Source organism: Hyperoodon ampullatus (assembly GCF_949752795.1).
Source record: "Hyperoodon ampullatus genome assembly, chromosome: 10".
In the NCBI taxonomy this organism is placed as follows: domain Eukaryota; kingdom Metazoa; phylum Chordata; class Mammalia; order Artiodactyla; family Ziphiidae; genus Hyperoodon; species Hyperoodon ampullatus.
This window is the reverse complement of record NC_136923.1, coordinates 13624418-13644455: the sequence shown is the minus strand read 5'-3', so window position 1 is coordinate 13644455 and position 20038 is coordinate 13624418. Positions and strand designations below refer to the sequence as shown.

Sequence of the window (20038 nt, the reverse complement as noted above, 5' to 3'; positions counted from 1 at the left end):
TGTTAGTATTCCTGTTACATAAATATCGAGTACGTCTGTCCTGACCTTATCTTTTTGAGAACCCTATAATTTTTATTATGTGATTTTGCAGATCATACAAGGAATGCATTTATCTAATTATAGCAAAAACATCTGTACTTGCACTCTACTTATTAATTTCATTTATCATTATGGAATTACTCTTTGAATTATAGATTCCCCTCATGAATCCAAGGAGCACAGATTGAAGTATCAATTGCCTGCTAGATTCATTTATTTACTTTAACCTTCACATAGTAAAACCAGCCCCATGTGTACATTGCATCACCCCATTAAAAAGTAACCTTTCCATCTTTCTTTCTTTCTAGACACTGAAAGTATTTCCATGACAAAAGCACCTAATAAAGGTTTACCTTGCTTCTGCTGAAGCCTGCTTTTATTTTTTTTAATCACCAGCTTACGGCTTGAGTACGTTTAAAAAAACTGACCCCCGTCCTCCCCACCTACATAATACACACTCACTACCTGTCCTCTTTTAAGTAATTTGTGGTTAGCATTTAAATTTCACATTCAGCATGGTATGAAATCTTAAATTCCATCGGGTCAAATGGCAGTGAGTTAGGGATTTTAAATATGATAAAATTAAGATTCCAGGAGATGAATCTGTGCTCACAACATATCCTAAAACATGTTAATTCAATAAATGCAGAAGAAAATAGAGATTTTTCAGAAAGGCCCCTTCTATATTTCTGTAAGAATACAGATGTATATCTTTTGTTTTAGGAAAGAAAGAATTATTTAATATTATATCCCCATAACTACATATTTGATGTCAACATGAATGAATTTTTAGAATACTGGAAGTGAGGATGGAGTAGAGTTTTGTAAGAGCAAGTCACAGTTTATCCAGCAAGAACCAAGCATTGCACTGGGCAGTAGTAGTGGAAAGCTGAACAAAGTCGTTGATTTTAAGGAGAAGCTTTACACATGGTGATGCTCTAGACATTTCAGCACATCTTCTGATGGAGACATGCACAGAGTGCTATGGAAAAGAGCAGAGGTGGTAACTATCAATGAAGGAAAGCTTTAGTCTACACAATCAGAAAAATACCTTTTGGGTTTTTGTTTTGTCTCTCCCTTTTGCTTCCCTGAAATTTTTAAATTTATCTTCATTTGAACATGGAATCATTTTTTTTAAAGAATCACTCAATAAGGTGATAGAAGGTTCTGTATTTTGATCTTCATGTTGGAGTATACCAAATGCATCAAGCTGTATGCACTTGCAGCTGGTATATTTTACCATATACAAATTACAGCTCAACTTTTCATAATCTATCAAAACTTCCAGTGCTACTCCCTTTACTTCAGAAAAAAAAATAGCATCCTCCCTTTGATGCCCAAGACAGCAATAAGTCCATTACAGAAAGAAAAAAGCTATAAAGAATGATCTAGTGGGTTTTTTCTTCCATAATAATTAATTATTCTATTTTCTATATTCTCTTCCAGCTGTGGGCCCAGATTTTTCAAGAGCCCTCTTAAAAAGAGTAACTCTTGTCAAAGTGGGAGGTGAAGTTGTCATTGAGTGTAAGCCAAAAGCCTCTCCGAAACCTGCCTACACCTGGAAGAAAGGAAGAGACATATTAAGAGAAAATGAAAGGTATTATCTTGAAATATTTTTAATATTTGATTAACCTGCAATAATTTATAAGTCTGTTATTAATAGTCCTAGAGGGAAGAATTTAATCTCTGCTGTTCGTGAACTAACTGTTAATCAAAGAACTGAAGCTTTGGAAAAGGGTGGTAAATTAGTTGGTCTTTATAATCCTTCTTGATATTAAGATTCTAGAAAGCCCTTCCTGCACAGAGAGGTCACATGATCCCTCCTGAAGGCTGTTGGAGCTGCCCAAAGATGAGCAACTAGAAATAATCTTTCTTTATTTTAGCCTAAGGTTTATTTTTGTAGGTTTGCCCACTTTTCTCCATCCTACTCCTTTTTGTATAAACAAGTAAATCCAGTTCTTCTTTGTGATGACAACCCCTCAGATATTTGGCAGTGGCTAGTATGTCTCTTGTTAGTCTCTCCTTTTTTGGAGCTAAATGTCTCTAATTCCAAAACTCATTCTCAAATAGGATGGTTTTGATCATTTTAATCATGGCTTTGTGAAACAGAGTTCCAAAAAGAAACTTTTTTTGAAAAGTTTTTTTTTTTCTTTCTGATATCTAAACTCGTCACCTGTGTTTCCTATTGTAAGGGAATTACGTTTAGAAGGCATGTTGTTTATACAGTGTAATTACAGGGGTTGTTGGGGTTTTAGGTCACATTGTGACAGATGGCAGCTATCTCTTAAGACCTTTTCCTGGCCGTCACCTCCATAAAATATATTCCCCACCCCTTTCCGTAATCTACTCAATCTGTTGGAAAATGATAATTGCACATGAGTCCATGTCCCACATCAGATCACATTTACCAGCTCTATACATAACGATTTTCATGGATGCTAAAGGTCAAGTACTCAAAGATGCAATTGGGGAAGGCTGTAAAAATGTGTATGTATCAACTTTATACCTGTACACCTTTGGATTTGCATATGCAAAGTAGATCATTGCACTGATGATGTTGTCCTTATTAATGATTTTTGCAAACAAACCTGATATGGTTTATAGATGGTGTATTCACATATATTAAATTTGTAATATACATCTCTCTCTGATTTCTATCATATCAAGAAAGCAGTATAGTTTACAAATTATTGGCATGGCATTTAAATCTGGAGCCAAAGTTGGAACTTGAGAGCACAGTTTCTTATTTTATGTACCACATGTATTGCTTAGATTAAGGCTGCATTTTTAAAGTTTTAATATAACCATGATATAAAGAAAAAAAATTTTTTTTTCATAATATGGATAAGAGACAGACATGTCAAAAACCGTGAATGGGGCTTCCCTTGTGGTGCAGTGGTTGAGAGTCCGCCAGCCGATGCAGGGGACACGGGTTCGTGCCCCGGTCCAGGAAGATCCCACATGCCGCAGAGCGGCTGGGCCAGTGAGCCATGGCTGCTGAGCCTGCGCGTCCAGAGCCTGTGCTCCACAACGGGAGAGGCCACAACAGTGAGAGGCCCACATTCTGGGAAAAAAAAAAAAAAAAAAGTGAATGAATGAAGCTCTAGCAACATGGTAGATCAAAATCCAGGAGAGGCAAATAAGCTTTGCCACTGTCACAAGCAGCCTGCAGTGTCTTAAAACAACAAAAGGAAATTTCTCATCCACACTGCACGCACACCAGGGGTCTGCTGGGGGCTTTGCTGCCCTCTAAAGTATAGGCTGGTAGAATAGCACTCTCTGGAACATTCGAATTGCAGAAGAAAGAGGGTGGCTAAACATGCATGGGCTCTTAAAGCTTCTGCCCAGAAGTGAAACACTTCTTTTTCACTCATGTTTCAGTGACCAAAACAAGTCGCATGGCTCTGCCCAAATTCAACCCAGCAGGGAAATCCAGTCTTACTGTGTGCCTAGAAGAAAAGGGACAGCCTAACATTTTGAACAGTATTAATGATTGTTTACCACTACTATAACTTAATCATCGCTATAAGTTGATTAAATTAACTTTGGGAAAATGATATATCACTATCAAGAATTATTTTTAATAAGTGAATTTAATTGACTGTTTCTACCATTTAGCTTACCACAAAGCTTTTTTTCTGACTTGATTAATGGTGTTCAAATATTGCTTCAACATTTATGTGGCACTAAAGGTATCTTTAAAGCGAGGGAACTCCGCATCATTGCTCAAGTCTTGGTATTTATCACCTCCACCTCCAGTGTCACCAGGCATGACCCAAACTATCAGTATTAGCACTTTTTCTCTCCATGGGTGCTGTGTTCTCACAGTTTTATTTCTCCCTGCTACCTCGCTCACAATGTATTAAACAGATAGGTTGATTTCCCTAATGTAAATGAATCCAAAAGCTGGCCAGGTTTAATTTAAAGGGGAATGGTGGGGACTTCAGTATGTGCCCCATCCAAGGGAGACACCTGCCACTCAATTCTAGCATATTTTTGCCACCAAATGGAGATGCAGGTCGTTGCCTCCCCACCATCTCATTTTTCAAGGGAAACTAGAAATAAGGAATTTAATTTGAACTATCTTAATTTTTAATCATCAACACCTTTTTAAAATTTTAATGTTAGTACAATATGGTCCACACATCCATGGACCAACTTTACTCCATGGGCTGCTGGTTTTTAAGTTACGAGAAAGACATAATCTCAGCTGAACATCCTGTAATTTCTGAAAAGTGTGAAAAATAAGAAAGATATTACCATTATTTTCTCATTGGCAGAGAAGAAATTCCACCATTTTCCTCTTTTTTTGTGATAAAGGAGAAGCATAATTAAGTGGATAAGTGAACAAAAGCAATCATATGTAGAATTCAGAAATGAAAAATTTTAGAGTTCCTATTTTAGGAAAGGATTGACATTGTTAGAACAACACAAAAGGAAAAATTCTTTGACTGTGTCCAGTGTTGAGTAATACTTTCTAATATACTGACTTGTTAGCCCTAATTCTTTTTTGAGATGTGGGATCCTAAGAATCAAAAGGCAGTAACATTTGAATAAAAGATGTTTTAAAATTTTATTGAAGTATTGTTGATTACAATGTTGTGTTAATTTCTGCTGTACAGCAGAGCGACTCAGTTATACGTATATATATTCTTTTTCATATTGTTTTCCATTATGGTTTATCACAGGATATTGAATATAGTTCCCTGTGCTGTACAGTAGGACCTTGTTGTTTATCTATCCTGTATATAATAGATTGCATCTGCTAATCCCAAACTCCCAATCCATCCTTCCCCCACTCTCCCCTCCCCCTTGGCAACCACAAGTCTGTTCTCTATGTCTGTGAGTCTGTTTTTGTTTCATAGATACATTGATTTGTATCGTATTTTTAGATTTCACATATAAGTGATATCATATGGTATTTGTCTTTCTCTTTCTGACTTACTTCACTTAGTATAATAATCTCTAGGTCCATCCTTGTTGCTGCAAATGGCATTATTTCATTCTTTTTTTATGGCTGATTGGTATTCCATTGTATATATGTACCACGTCTTCTTTATCCGTTCATCTGTCAATGGACATTTAGGTTGTTTCCATGTCTTGGCTATTTATTGTGAATAGTGCTGCTATGAACATAGGGGGTTCATGTATCTTTTTGAATTATAGTTTTGTCTGGGTATATGCCCAGGAGTGGGGTTGCTGGATCATATGGCAACTCTATTTTTGGTTTTTTGAGGAACTTCCATAATGTTTTTCATAGTGGCTGCACCAATTTACATTCCCAACAATGCAAGAGGGTTCCCTTTTCTCCACACTCTCTCCAACATTTGTTACTTGTAGACTTCTTAATGATGGCCTTTAACATTTGAATAAAAGATTATTCATCTCAATTACAAAATATCGATATAAACCAAGTTTCAGTGGAGCAAAATTTGTGATCAAGCACCACTTTTTATTAATGTTCTCCCTAGAGCTTATGTTTTGACTTTGCCAAATGCTACTTAAATGATTTTTAATTTCAAATTTAACTAATCAACTGCCTACAAATGAGTTTACAATAAAAGTATAAGAAGCAACATTTTTAAATGTTTACATTTTGATCTTATATGGTGGTATTATAGTTATCTCAGTGGGTATGGATTCAAAAATACTGATTTAATGTTAACATGTGAGCAATTTTTAAAATATGTTTGTATATCCTTACTTTGGTTTTTCAAGGCTTTAGAAATTTAAATCATATTTACACTGGCCTTATCTATATTAAACCAATCATCTAAATGAAAGATTAAATCTTCAATTTTTATAGCTTTGCTATTGTGTAGGTAGAATAGCCATAAACATAAATCATTTCTTGTTTTCTTGTATATTTATCCAGCGATGGGAGTGTAGGCAATAGCAGACATTTAAAACAGGGATGACTTGTCACAAAGGTGCAAGTACTTTACTTCTCAGGAGAGGCCTCTAGTTGCCACCAAAGCAGTGGCATCATTTGGATTAATTGAACAATTAAGCCAACTAACTGAATAAAGTTGATAATTTTGTTTACTTTCAGTTTCTAGACAGAAGGCATTTGAGACAGATGAGGTTGAAGTTGATCTATTACAAACAAAAACATCAAAATATAGAAATAACAGAATCATTAATAAAAACCTAGGCTCCTAGAATTATAGGGAACCATTAAACCAACCTGGATGGACTCTTGATTGCAAGTGACAGAAACCCAACTCAGAGCTGGCTTCAGTACAAAAGGGAATTCATTGGCTCCACATTTAAGAAGACCAGGGATGGGCTGTGACTTGAGGTGTGACCAGGTTCAGGTGCTTACACGTTGACATCAGGACTGGATGGCTCTCTTCGTCTCTCACCAGTGCCTTCCTCTTTGTTGGCTCCATTTTCTGATGGGTTGTCCTCTCCTGGTGGTAGGATGGCTGCCAGCAGCACCATGCTTGCCCTCTCTTCTAACAGTTCCAGAATAGGTGTTCATGAAATTGAGTAAACCTGCCTTGGTCAGTGATCTTCCCTGAACCAGTAACATTCAAGGGGGTGTGATGCACTGATTAGAAGCACATGATCGTGTGCTTATCCTATGAGGCCCTTGGAGAAGCACCACCTCAGACCTCATGGACTGAGAATGGGACAGGGGTTTCTCCAAAGAAACGTAGGGTCCTACAACCAGAAAAAGAATAAATGGATGCTAGGCAGGCAGTAATGTCAAATTCCTACTCTAGTCATGGAGCCTAGCCTCCATTCCAGGACAGGGATCCCCACAATGGCTGGACCCTCACCTTCCCTGGTTACGTCTAAGATGGAGACCTAACTAATTGTTAGATTTTTTCTTTATAACCAATATCCTTGTAATTTCCACTCTAAAGTTATACTAAACAATCTAATTCTTTTCCACCACCCCTCTTCCCCTTATATTCTAACAAGCTATTCTCAAGTCCTCTTTCAGTTCTTTTCCAAGCCCAAATGTCCCTGATCATCTTCATATGACATTATTTGGCATCCTCTCACTGTCTTAAGCATTTCTTTCAATGTCTTTCTGAAAGCCAGAATTAAATCTGCTATTCGGAATTAAAGCAGTATTAATAAGGGAATAAATATCTTTCTTTATCTCTGTAGCAAACAATGACAATTATTGTTTTATTATGTCCCTAAAGAGGAAAAATTATCTTCAGTGAGCTTAGATTAGTAAGGCAGGTGAGTGTACATCATAGAAAGACCACTCCCTCCCAGTGATTATTTTTAAAAATTAACTTAGTGCTTAAAGGGATAAATCCAGTTGTCTGGAAAATTCACTTAGAGAAAATATTTTGCTTCTCACTGAAGCTGAAGAAATGAGTGAAATGTTATTCTAGTTAACAATGTGTGAATAATGATTTCTTATTCTTACTCATTCTTGAGAATTTCTCTGCTTCCTTTTAGACATTAGGCTAATACATTATATCAAGCTAATGGATAATAACTAAGTAGAGATATGCTGCTGAATGTTTCCGAAAAGAATCTGAAACTTACAGCCTGCATGTCACAGGCGTGGTTTCAGAACAGCAGCAGGACTATTTTGTCAAACTAGCCAACACAAATTTTGATCAATGAACGAAACATTCATTGGATGCTTGCCACATGCTAAGCCCTTTGCTTGGCACTGAGGACAGAGAGAAAGCGGAGACATAAACCCAGCCCTCAAGATGCTCTTAGAGGACTTCCCTGCTGGCGCAGTGATTAAGAATCAACCTGGCAATGCAGGGGACACAGGTTCGAGCCCTAGTCTGGGAAGATCCTACATGCCACGGAGCAACTAAGCCCGTGTGCCACAACTACTGAGCCTGCACTCTAGAGCCCCCAAGCCACAACTACTGAGCCCGCGTGCCACAACTACTGAAGCCTGCGTGCCTAGAGCCCATGCTCTGCAACAAGAGAAACCACCACAACGAGAAGCCTGTGCACCGCAACGAAGAATAGCCCCACTCGCCACAACTAGAGAAAGCCCAAGTGCAGCAACAGAGACCCAACACAACCAAAAATAAATAAATACATTTATTTTTAAAAAAGATGCTCTTAGAACAGTGCAGGGGGCTCAGTAGCAAAATAGCAATATGTTTTTCAATAATCTTAGGGTGTATGTTATAAAGGTGATATATTAAGATGGAACATTGGAAAAGGTAGGCCAACAATAGATTGTGGAAGCCTTGAATTTTATGTCTGTAGAGTTTAGACTTGAATTCTGGGAGAGAATTGAAGGATTTTATGCAAGGGAGTGCACAGTCATACAAGTGCTGCAGAAAGGTTGCTCTGCCCATGACATGGAGAAAGAATCAGAGTAGAACAAGATTTGGCAGGTACAGAGACCAGTTGCAGGCAGTAGACTGGGACAGAAATCAAAAGGACTTCAATGATGTCAGTCTTCTGAGAGTATAGGAGAGAAGACAGATAGATGAGCTATATTAAAGAGTAGAATTTAAATTTAAGTAGAAAGATTTTTGAAAGAAGGAAGCAAAAAAGAAAATGACTCCTAGGATTCTAACTTGAGCAGCTGGTAGATGGCAGTGCCGTTTACCACAATACTGAGTAGAGAAAAAACAAGTTTGAGAGGGGAAAATAAAGACATTAGTATTAACACGTTAAATCTGAGGTGCCTGTAAGTGGCGATGTCACATTCAGATTGGAATTCCCATTCATTGCCACCTTCTCAGCAAAGCCTTTTCCCAACTAACCTATTTCAAATTGTAAACACCGCCCCCATCCTCTTTCCATGCTTTATATTTTCCATAGTTCTTATCACCATATAACATGCTGCATATTTGCTTTTTTGTTTTATTATCTGTTTTCTCCATCCTCCATTTAATCATAATGTAAGTTCCATGAAAACAGAGACGTGTGTGTGTGTGTGTGTGTGTGTGTGGCTTAAACAATACAAATTTAATATCATACAGCCCTGGAGGTCATAAGTCTGAAATGGTTCCTCTTGAGCTAAAGTCACGTGTTCCTCCTGGAGGTTCTAGGGGAGACGCGGTGTCTGGCTTTCTAGAGGTCACCTGCATTCCTTGGCACGTGGTGTAGAGCTAACAAAGTCAAGTGCAGTCCAGTCGAGTTCTCACAACACAGCACTTCAACCTCCTCTTCTGCTTCTCCTACTTTGAAGGACCATCACGGTTACATGGAGCCCTTTGTGTTTTGTCCAATTCTGTAACACTAGCATCTAGGACAATGCCTGGTATAGAGTAAGTTTTCAGTGAATGAATGTCTAACAGGAACTATGGGTCTGAGTTGAGGAGAGTAAAGACAGAGACCTAGCTGTCACCAGTAGATAAGAAGCCATGGAGTGGAGAAGTGAATCCAGAGAGAGTTTTGTAGAATGAGAACACCTGTGAATCAAAGGAAGGAACCTTGAGGAACGGCCACATGCAAAGAATGGGTGGAAGCAGAGCCCACTGGGAGGACTGGAGTGGGAATTCAGAGACGTGGGGGAACAACCAGGAGAACGTAGTAAACAGAAACCAAGGGAGCAGAAAGTTTCAAGAAGGAGCAAGCGCTTGGTGCTTCCAAGCGGTCCGACAAAATAACGGCTCAAAAATGAGTGCTAGACCTAGGAACCTTAACATCACCTTGGGCGAGCACGCTGAGGCCACAGTGGACACATTCTGAAGACAATAAAATGGTGTAATTATCCATATTCTTAGGCATTCCTTCCCAGACTGAAATATATGTTTATGTTTGCCTGACCCCACAGTATAATCAGAGCAAGTCTAACATCCTATGAGACTGTTCAACCCAAATAGGAATAAAATGCATATGTCTTGTCTAGAGACATTGAAGTCTTCATCCAAGGTGAAATTAGATCATGGCTCTAATTTGCCTCTCTTCCCAAAGGCCTTTGGGAGAGTTGAAATGCATGTAAAACGTGGAGGAAAATCCCAGCACAGGGCAGCAAAACTCCATGTTGTCTATAAGGTATGAAACTCCGGTCTGAAGACACTGGCAATCTGGGAGGCAGAGCAAATGTGATGGCAGGTGTTTGCCCAGAAGGCTGATGCAGTCCTTGCGTGGAAAGGAAAGTTTATTGCTTCAGGCATTCTGTTTCCCTTCTGGAGGCAGCCTGTCTATATATGTGCTCTTAATGAGAAACCTGCCCTCAGGATATCTCTTACAGGGGCTGCAGAGGCATACAACTCTGTTATTAGGAATTCTGCCCTGGGGAACAATTATGTTATTGCAATAATTAGAGGCACTTCATCTCCATAATAATGGAAATCCTGTCTTGGAGGCAAAACAACATCAAAGCAACTTGAGCATCATTGCTCTAGATAGAATCTGTTGCCCTGCTTACTGGCAGTACTATATCATTTAAATTTTGCATGTGCAGTCATGGAAATAGGCAGAGCTTATCCTGCTCTCCAGTTCAGACCTGGAACTTTCCCCCATTCCTTCCGTCTGTCTCTCCTAGAGCCATGCATAGAATAGTTATGGCTTTGAGTTCCCCTGAAGAGCAGTTGCAGAAGAGTTTAGAGACATTTGTTTTTAAATGGCTGTAATGGTACACAGACCCTGTCCTGTGGAGACTCCATGAATTTAACCCTCAGCCACCAACCTTTCCTACCTCAGTATAGTTATGTCATATTGTTTTATGGTCAGAATTTAAAGTGGTATCCAAATTCAGGCAGGGACTACCTGCCACCTGTTCTATTCATATGCTCGCAGTATTGGTTATGCCTCAGGATATGCTGGCAAGAGAACTGAATTTTTATGTGGAAGTATTTAAAATAAGGTCCCCAGTCTAAAGGCAACACCTGGTAAAATCCTTCTAGCTGTCTCCCACGTTCATTGTTTCTTTGTCAGTCAGTCCTCTGCCCCTGTCCTAGTTTCTACCCTTATTATCTCTTGTATAGACTTTGCAACTGTTAAACTAACCTCTTAACTGGTTTATTTGCAACCAGCCCTCACTCAGGTCTTCCACGAGATCAAACTTCGCACATCACATCCCTGATATATTCAATTCAGTAGACATCTGTCACACCCTTCCTCCGTATAAGACACATTTGAGATTATGAACATAATTTAAAACAGGGTTCTACAGGTGTCATTTTTTTTTATTGGAGTATATTTGCTTTACAAGGTTGTGTTAGTTTCTGCTGTACAACAGAGTGAATCAGCTATATGTGTACCTGTATCCCCTCCCTCATGAGCTTCCCTTCCACCCTCCCCATCCCACCCCTCTAGGTCGTCACAGAGCACTGAGCTCTGTGCTATACAGCAGTTTCCTACTAGCTATCTATTTTACACATGGTAGTGTATATAAGTCAGTGCTACTCTCTCAAATCGTCCCACCCTCCTCTTCCCCCACTGTGTCCACGAGTTCATTCTCTACGTCTGCATCTCTTTTCCTGCCCTACAAATAGGTTCATCAGTATCATTTTTCTAGATTCCATATATATGCACTAATATATGATATTTGTTTTTCTCTTTTTGACTTCACTCTGTATGACAGACTCTAGGTTCATCCACATCACTACAAATGACTCAATTTTGTTCCTTTTTATGGCTGAGTAATATTCCATTGTATATATGTGCCACATCTTCTTTATCCATTCATCTGTCGATGAACATTTAGGTTGCTTCCATGTCCTGGCTATTGTAAATAGTGCTGCAGTGAACATTGGGGTACATGACTCTTTGAATTATGGTTTTCTCAGGGTATATGCCCCATAGTGGGATTGCTGGGTCATATGGTAGTTCTATTTTTAGTTTTTAAGGAACCTCCATACTGTTCTCCATAGTGGCTGTATCAATTTACATTCCCACCAGCAGTGCAAGAGGATTCCCTTTTCTTCACACCCTCTCCAGCATTTATTGTTTGTAGATTTTTTGATGATGGCCATTCTGACCAGTGTGAGGTGATACCTCATTGTGGTTTTGATTTGCATTTCTCTAATGATTAGTGATGTTGAGCATCTTTTCATGTGTTTGTTGGTCATCTGTATGTCTTTTTTGGAGAAATGTCTATTTAGGTCTTCCACACATTTTTTGATTGGGTTTTTTGTTTTTTTGATATTGAGCTGCATGAGCTGCTTGTATATTTTGGAGATCAATCCTTTGTCAGTTGCTTCATTTGCAAATGTTTCCTCCCATTCTGAGGGATGTCTTTTCATCTTGTTTATGGTTTCCTTTGCTGTGCAAAAGCTTTTATGTTTAATTAGGTCCCATTTATTTATTTTTGTTTTTATTTTCATTACTCTAGGAGGTGGGTCAAAAAAGATCTTGTTGTGGTTTCTGTCAAAGAGTGTTCTGCCTATGTTTTCTTCTAAGAGTTTGATAGTGTCTGGCCTTACATTTAGGTCTTTAATCCATTTTGAGTTTACACACAGAAATCTCTTGCATCCCTATACACTAACAACGAAAAATCAGAAAGAGAAATTAAGGAAACACTCCCATTTACCACTGCAACAAAAAGAATAAAATACCTAAGAATAAACCTACCTAAGGAAGCAAAAGACCTGTATGCAGAAAACTATAAGAGACTGATGAAAGAATCAAAGATGACACAAACAGATGGAGAGATTTACCATGTTCTTGGATTGGAAGAATCCACATTGTGAAAATGACTATACTACCCAAAGCAATCTACAGCTTCAGTGCAATCCCTATCAAATTACCAGTGGCATTTTTCAAAGATCTAGAACAAAAAATATTACAATTTGTATGGAGACACAAAAGACCCTGAATAGCCAAAGCCATCTTGAGAAAGAAAAACAGAGCTGGAAGAATCAGGCTCCCTGTCTCCAGACTATACTACAAAGCTACAATAATCAAGACAGTATGATACTGGCACAAAAACAGAAATATAGATCAATAGGAACAGGATAGAAAGCCCAGAGATAAACTCACACACCTATGGTCACCTTATGTTTGACAAAGGAGGCAAGAATATACAACGGAGAAAAGACAGCCTCTTCAGTAAGTGGTGCTGGGAAAACTGGACAGCTACATGTAAAAGAATGAAATTAGAACACTACCTAACACCATACAGGTGTCATTTTGAAAGGGAAAAAATTTCTACAGGGGTTTAAAGGAAAGAGACTTTTCATCTTTTACAGGTATAAATTTTATTTTTTAACAGTATATAAAATATCATTCTATAGTCTCAACACGCATATACATATTCATATTTTGATATACATGCAGAGAAAAAGCCTGGAAGGAACTCCACCAAAATAGTGGTTTGCCTGGGAGTTGGGAGTATGGATTTCTTTCTTTCTCCTTTCTTCCTTCTTTCTATCCTTTCCTCTCTCCTTCCTTCCTTCTCTTTACAGTTATAAATTTTGTGTTTATGGGTATGATTATTTTATTAATGTTTATTTCCCATAACAGGCTAGAATGACCATGAGCAAAGATGCCATGTGTGTTTGAGCATACGAGTGCCCCCACTCCTGGTGCTGTGCCTAGAATACCGTAGATACTTAGGATTTTTGTACGAAATGAATGAACCAACCATCCTGCGTCATCTGATTCTTAGAGGAGATCAGTGGAGAAGATGGTGATGGGATATTTAAGTGAAAGGAGCAGCAGGAATAAAACATATTCAAAAGGAAAGTACAGAGGAATTTTTGAACAGGGGGAGATCAGGCTGGAAAATTTCTCAAAAGCAGGCTGAGGAACTGGTACTTCACTGGGGAACAGACAGAGTTAGGAAATGATTTGGGCACGGCTCTCTGCACTCTTTTTAAATTGTTTCTCATCCTTGATCAGTTGTGTTTGATGTGTGTATTCAGAAAGCATCTGCTGGGCCTTCTTGTGCACCCATCTGGGAGCTCACTTGACCTTCCTAGGGTCTCTCCATCCCTCAAGCAGAGATCCACAGGTAGCTCCCAAATTCAGGTCTGCAGGCTGGTGCTGATCTAACTGCATTGGGACCAATAGAGGCACATTTAAAAATACAGAATCCCACTCTCTGTCCCCATAGATTCTTTCTAAGGAATTCTGAGATGAGACCAGGAGTCTGAATATGTTTTTAAGTTTCCCAGGTGATTCTAATGCACAGCCAGGTGGGGCACTATATTAATAGCTTCCCGTTAACCTCAGGACAGACAGCCCATCTCATGACCAACAAAACCCTAAACTGGTCACGCTCCAGCCACACTGTCCTAACTGCTCTCTCTTACTTTCCCTGAATCTTACTTCTTGAGCCACGTGGACCTCCTGTCATTTCTTCAAATGGCCTTATTCTTCCTACCACAATGCTTTTCAACAAGCTGTTCTTTTTGCCCAAAACTCTCTTATCCAGTGCTTGACAAACTATAGCCCCACAGCCAAATCCAGCCCTCCACCTGTGTTTGCACAGCCCGCATGCTTGAGAATGGCTTTACATTTTCAAAAGATAGGAAAAAAATAAGAAGGAAAATAGCATTTTGTGACACATGAAAATTAGATGAATTCGAATTTCAGCATCCACAAATAAAGTTTTATTGGACCCGGCTCCATACTCATTCATTAACAAATTGTCTAGGCTGCTTTTGTGCTACATGGGCGGCAGAGTTGAGTAGTTGCAACAGAAACCACCTAGCTTGCAAAGCCTCAAATATTTACTATCTGGCCCTTTACAGAAAAAGTTTGTGTCCCTTGATCCAACTCATGGCATGTTTCTAGAAATGAGGGGTATTAAAACATCTTCCAGTAACACAACTCTCCCTTTGCCTGGCTTTTTTATTTTGGTTTTATTTTGGTTTGCTGTCTTTTACCTGTTCTTTGTGACTTATGTTTTGATTAAATTGTCACTTTTACTGGGTCCATCAAATGCAAAGTGAAGAGGAAGTAAATTTGGCTGGAGACCTAAATGCTGTCCCTTCTGTCTCTAGAGCAGTGGCTCCCACATTTTGCTAGAGGGAACTTCTTTTTTTTTTTTTTTTTTTTTTTTTTTTTTTTTTTTTTTTTTTTTTTTTTGCTGTACGCGGGCCTCTCACTGTTGTGGCCTCTCCCGTTGCGGAGCACAGGCTCCGGACGCTCAGGCTCAGCGGCCATGGCTCACGGGCCCAGCCGCTCCGCGGCATGTGGGATCCTCCCAGACCGGGGCACGAACTCGCGTCCCCTGCATCGGCAGGCGGACTCCCAACCACTGCGCCACCAGGGAAGCCCTAGAGGGAACTTCTTTTAATGCCCCCAAAGCCTTGAACTCCCTGGAGAAATCAGCAGAGGGGAGCTTGCAAAGTGAAGACCCGAAAGGTGAGAGATGTTGGCGATGGAGAGGGAAGTGTATTACTGGATCCTCTTCCCCAAATTTCTAGAAAACCAGTAAAAGAATGAAGCGATAGGAACTCTTCATCCCAGGTTAAGCATCTGTGGTTTACACTGACTGTTTTGCAGAGGGGTTTCCATTTTCACTTTATGATTATAAAAATTATTTTTTAAATGATAAATGGCCTATTTCAGTTGAAGGAGGAGAGAGGAGATAGAAACCCCAAGACTCGCTTCCTAGGGTTTTATAAAATTCAGCTATTATGACAATATATACACACATGAAACAATTTGGAAACCACCAGTGAAGTACAAATTAACATAATATCTTCCAAACAGAAATAGGCGGCAGTGCTTAGGGAACACACAGAGAAGAAACTCTCAGAGTTAGGCAGGGTCTGCCAGAACTGGCTTCCAACTGGAGTTTAAGCAGTTGTGAAAGAAGTGGTTTACATAGGCAGAGGGGGAAGCGGGAGGTCTCCGTGTGGGAGCTCGTGTATGTGCAAGATGAAGGGACAGATGTGAGCAAGTCAAGAGGGATCCAGCCAAGTGGGAGACTGGGTGTCGGTCGAGTTTAGATGGAAGAAATGGAAGAATAATCAGTAGGGAGATGCTTCAGATTTCTTAACAAGAGATGATTAACGTTTTGAAATAATGTTGACAGATATAAAATAATAGTGACAGAAACACTGTGAGTTGTCTTGGCTCTGAAACAGCTCAGAAATCTCTAGTTATTAAGTTGAAATGAGACTTTGATCTCCCTTTATGTCACTAGTACATTCACGAATAAACCTTGTGCCTTGGGAATCCTTGGGGATTCAGGATACTGATTACTTTGGCTCTTTTCCTGTATTTCCTAGTTATCTTGTGGCCATCGCTTTTCTCCCATTTGTGAGTAATATTACCTAGCTTTTTTCAGTCTTTACTATGCCCTCTGCTAAACACTTTAAATGTGTTTTCTTTTAGTCCTCAGAAAAACTTAATGAGATCAGTCCTATTATTAATCCCATCTTTTAGATAAGGAAATCTAGGCCCAGAGAGGGTTTTCACCCTATCTAAGGTTGCAAAGCTTGGTAGTGTTAGAGCTGGGATTCAAATCCAGGTCTCACTTATTCCAGAAGCCATGTCTCTACCAGCTTTGCTTGAAGAAGGAACCAGCATTAGATGCTTCTCTCTACTTAAAGAGAGCATGGAATCTGGTGGTCAGCCAATAAATTATTAGTAAAAATAAAGCTCTGCTTGCATTACCTCCCTTTTGAAACTGGAATATTGCTGATGCCTTTAATATAGATAAATTGGCCAGAAGCAGCTTTTACTGTTACTCCTTTCATATTTTCAATAATAAATTGGCAGCCTTCAGATCCATGGCTTTCTAGTTTCCTGGGGAAAGAGGCATAATGGTCTGTTTTCAGGGCTTGGGTTAGAACCATGTAAGCCCCTTGGAGAAGAGGTAAATTAAATCCTCGAACTACCTCAGCAGTGCCTTTGCTCAGAGAAAATAGCTCTGTATCGTCAAATGGATTTACATGATCATGAAAATATTCCAACCAAAGTGGCATGTAATTAAGAGCAATTAGAACTGCAGTGATGTGACTGGATATTAAAACCAGAAAGACAATATTTGTGCCTCCTCAGTAGAGACAAGGCAGGTAATATGGGTTCCTCCTAACTTGGTCATCTCTAGAAATAGTATCTGCTAGACCGTGTAGATGCTGTAGAAATATTGAAGGTCTAGTGTCATGCACTATGTTTGACCCTATATTTCTATAGTGCAGTTTTATCCTCATATTTCAGTCACAGACATGCCAGAGTTAATTAGATCTCTACTAGTAAATATCCATCATGGTGTTTCTAAATCCCTTTTGCCAAATGATCTAATTAGAGCAACATTTGGCTCTCTATATAATTATAACATATGGCACCTAGAGGGTACCTATAGTGGAATTATAGGTTGCCTGATGAGAAACCCAGGTAGTGGATAAAAGACTCTATTAAACAAAGTTGCTCTGTGTGTGTGTGTGTGTGTGTGTGTGTGTGTGTGTGTGTGTTTTAATGCATACAATTCCTCCTCCTCTCCCCAGAATAAGAAATGGGTTGTAATTCAACTGTCCTTCCCACATGAAACATAATTATGTCATAAGAGTTTTACTTTTTTTTTTTTTTTTTTTTTTTTTTTTTTGCGGTACGCGGTCCTCTCACTGTTGTGGCCTCTCCCGTTGCGGAGCGCAGGCTCAGCGGCCATGGCTCACGGACCCAGCCGCTCCGCGGCATGTGGGATCTTCCCAGACCAGGGCACGAACCCGTGTCCCCTGCATCGGCAGGCGGACTCTCAACCACTGCACCACCAGGGAAGCCCTACATTTTTAAATAAAACAAATCATTGATACTATTAGCATAAATTATTTAACCCTCCATACCTCTAAAAGTTATCATGTGAAGTAAGTCAGCAATGCTGGAAGCGGCTCTGTATAAGATAAGTTACTTGATGGATGTATTCCTCCCTCCAAGCAAAATAACCTACCCAAATGGCTGCAAAATATATAGCAAAAATAGGCCTGAATCCTTTGACCAATAATAAAAAAGGGGTTTTTAATGCCTACTTATCATCTCTGGAAGTAGACTAACCAGTTTGGTACATGATGAGTTCAGCGTCAGTGTGTTGAATTTGAAAGGCTTATCATGAGAAAGTATCCTGGACTCCACTTGGATGGGCTCGTAAGAGCCAAACGTGCACATCTCTCCTCAGGACCATGTTCAGTGATGTCACCTTGGTAGCTTGACACTGACCATAGCGGGAGTATTTACACCATGGAAATTAGCACACATCAGGACATTCTTTTCCATAGAGGGCCAGTTGTTAAACATTTACCGTCACATCATTATTTGTGGGACATAACACAGCTCAGAGTTGGCAGTGCCAGTTTGGAGTTCATGGGAGAGATGAAGACTAGAAACACAGCTTTCCAGCTCATCTTCTTTGAAGTGATGATGGTAAATAAGTTTAATTGAGAAAAAATGGGAAAACAAAAGAGTTCTGGATAGATTCTTCAAAACTGTCAAGTGCATGAAAGAGAAAAAGAAATCCCAAAACATTCATCAGAAGACTAAGAGGAGAAACAGGAAATCGGGGTGTTGTAAATCCCAGGTAAGAAAGTATCATAAATGGCAGTCTTTGACACTGTCGGGTATCACTGAGAGGTCATAAAGAATCAGGACCTCAAACTATATTTGGAGTGGTGTTAATGAAGTGAAAAGTAACTTTGAAATAAACACTTTCAATAAGAGCAAAAGTTTTTCTGGCCGGATCAGCGACTAGATGCAGTAACTGATTTTTGCTGGTGTCAAGTAATGAAAAGAGGAAGATCAGATACACTGGAGGGAAGTGACATGTTTGTGGCAAGGATGTTATTAGGATGGAGGACATTAGAGCATATTTATAGCTGAGGGGAATCACACCAAGATAAAGAAGGAGTTAACAATGTAAGAGAGGGGAGGTATTCTCAAGGAGGGTGTCGGACCTGAAATCAATTATTGTGGGAAAGAAGGATGAACCTGTCTCCTCTGACTATGGGGAGGAAGGGAGGGTAGGTGAGGGCACAGAGAAATGTGTGAAAGAGGGAGTTGAGGAATTTCATGGAATATGGCCTTGACCATGATCTCAATAAAATGAGAGTCAAGGTCATCTTATGAAAGTGTGGCCATGGGAGGTGCTGGTGTGCTTCAGAGAGAAAGATGCCTAGACTGTCATCTGTGACATCTATGTGTCAATGTGATAGAAATTAGGTAAGATTTGGATTGTGCTTTTTATGTTTTCTGTTGCTTCCACACACATTGACTTTCCCATATATTGATTTGCTCGAAAGGGTTTTATTCCAAAAGAGGTGGTTTGTTCCAAAGGATGCATAAAATTGTTACAGAAAAAATGAAACTGCCTGCTCTTAACACCAAGAAAAATGTTTTTCAGCTGAATTCAATATGTTCTGACTCAGAACAAACAATGCACTCTAAAATTCTTCTTCCCCTTTCTCGTTTACTCAAGGACTCTCACACCTTCAGTCACCCCTGTTCTTTCCTTCCTCATCAAACTTTCCCTCCGCTTTCACTTTCTGTTGGATCTTTCTGGTCAGCGTATCTTCATCTTCCTCATCTACCTCCTCCCATGGCTTTAAACTCCATCTGTACTAACAACTCCCGAATGTACATCTTCAGTCTAGGCTTGAGCAATTTGGGCTTGACACACCCCAAAGAGAACTCATTCCAGCCTCCAGCCTCCACCCTAAAGCCCATTCTTCTCCTGCTTACCCCATCTCCCTCTGGTTGTTCCAGCCAGAAACCTAGAAATCATCTTTGATTTTCCTCTTCCAACATCCCACATATCCAATGCATTAGTAAATTTTGGTAATTCTCCTTCCAGAGAATATATAGAATCTATCTCCTTTCCATCTGCTTTGTCTGTGCCCTCATCCAACCACCATCATCTCTTGTTGGATTATTCCAGTAGCCTCTGTCTTAGTCCATTCGAGCTACTATAACAAAAACACCGTAGACTGGGTGGCTTAAGCAACAAACACTTATTTCTCACAGTTCTGGAGGCTCTGGGAAGTCCAAGATCAATGTGTCTGCAGATTCAGTGTCTGGTGAGGGCCTGCTTCCTGGTTCATAGACAGCGGTCTTCTCTAAACTCACGTGGCAGAAAGACGGAGGGAGCTCTCTGGGGTCTCTTAATAGGGTGTTAGTCCCATTCATGAGGGCTTCGCCTCATGACCTAATCATC

General features: G+C 39.6%; 1 protein-coding gene across 4 annotated transcripts in view; it reads left to right on the top strand.

The window, feature by feature from the left end:
* The window catches only part of CNTN4 (contactin 4), a gene marked incomplete at both ends in the record, with an annotated part of 500776 nt that overhangs the window by 353280 nt on the left and 127458 nt on the right, over window positions 1-20038 (top strand). For all 4 annotated transcript variants that reach the window (XM_079712380.1, XM_079712378.1, XM_079712379.1 and 1 more), the window contains one exon: window positions 1486-1636. In XM_079712380.1, coding sequence (XP_079568506.1) covers window positions 1486-1636 — 151 coding nt within the window. The remainder of the gene's footprint in view (window positions 1-1485; window positions 1637-20038) is intronic.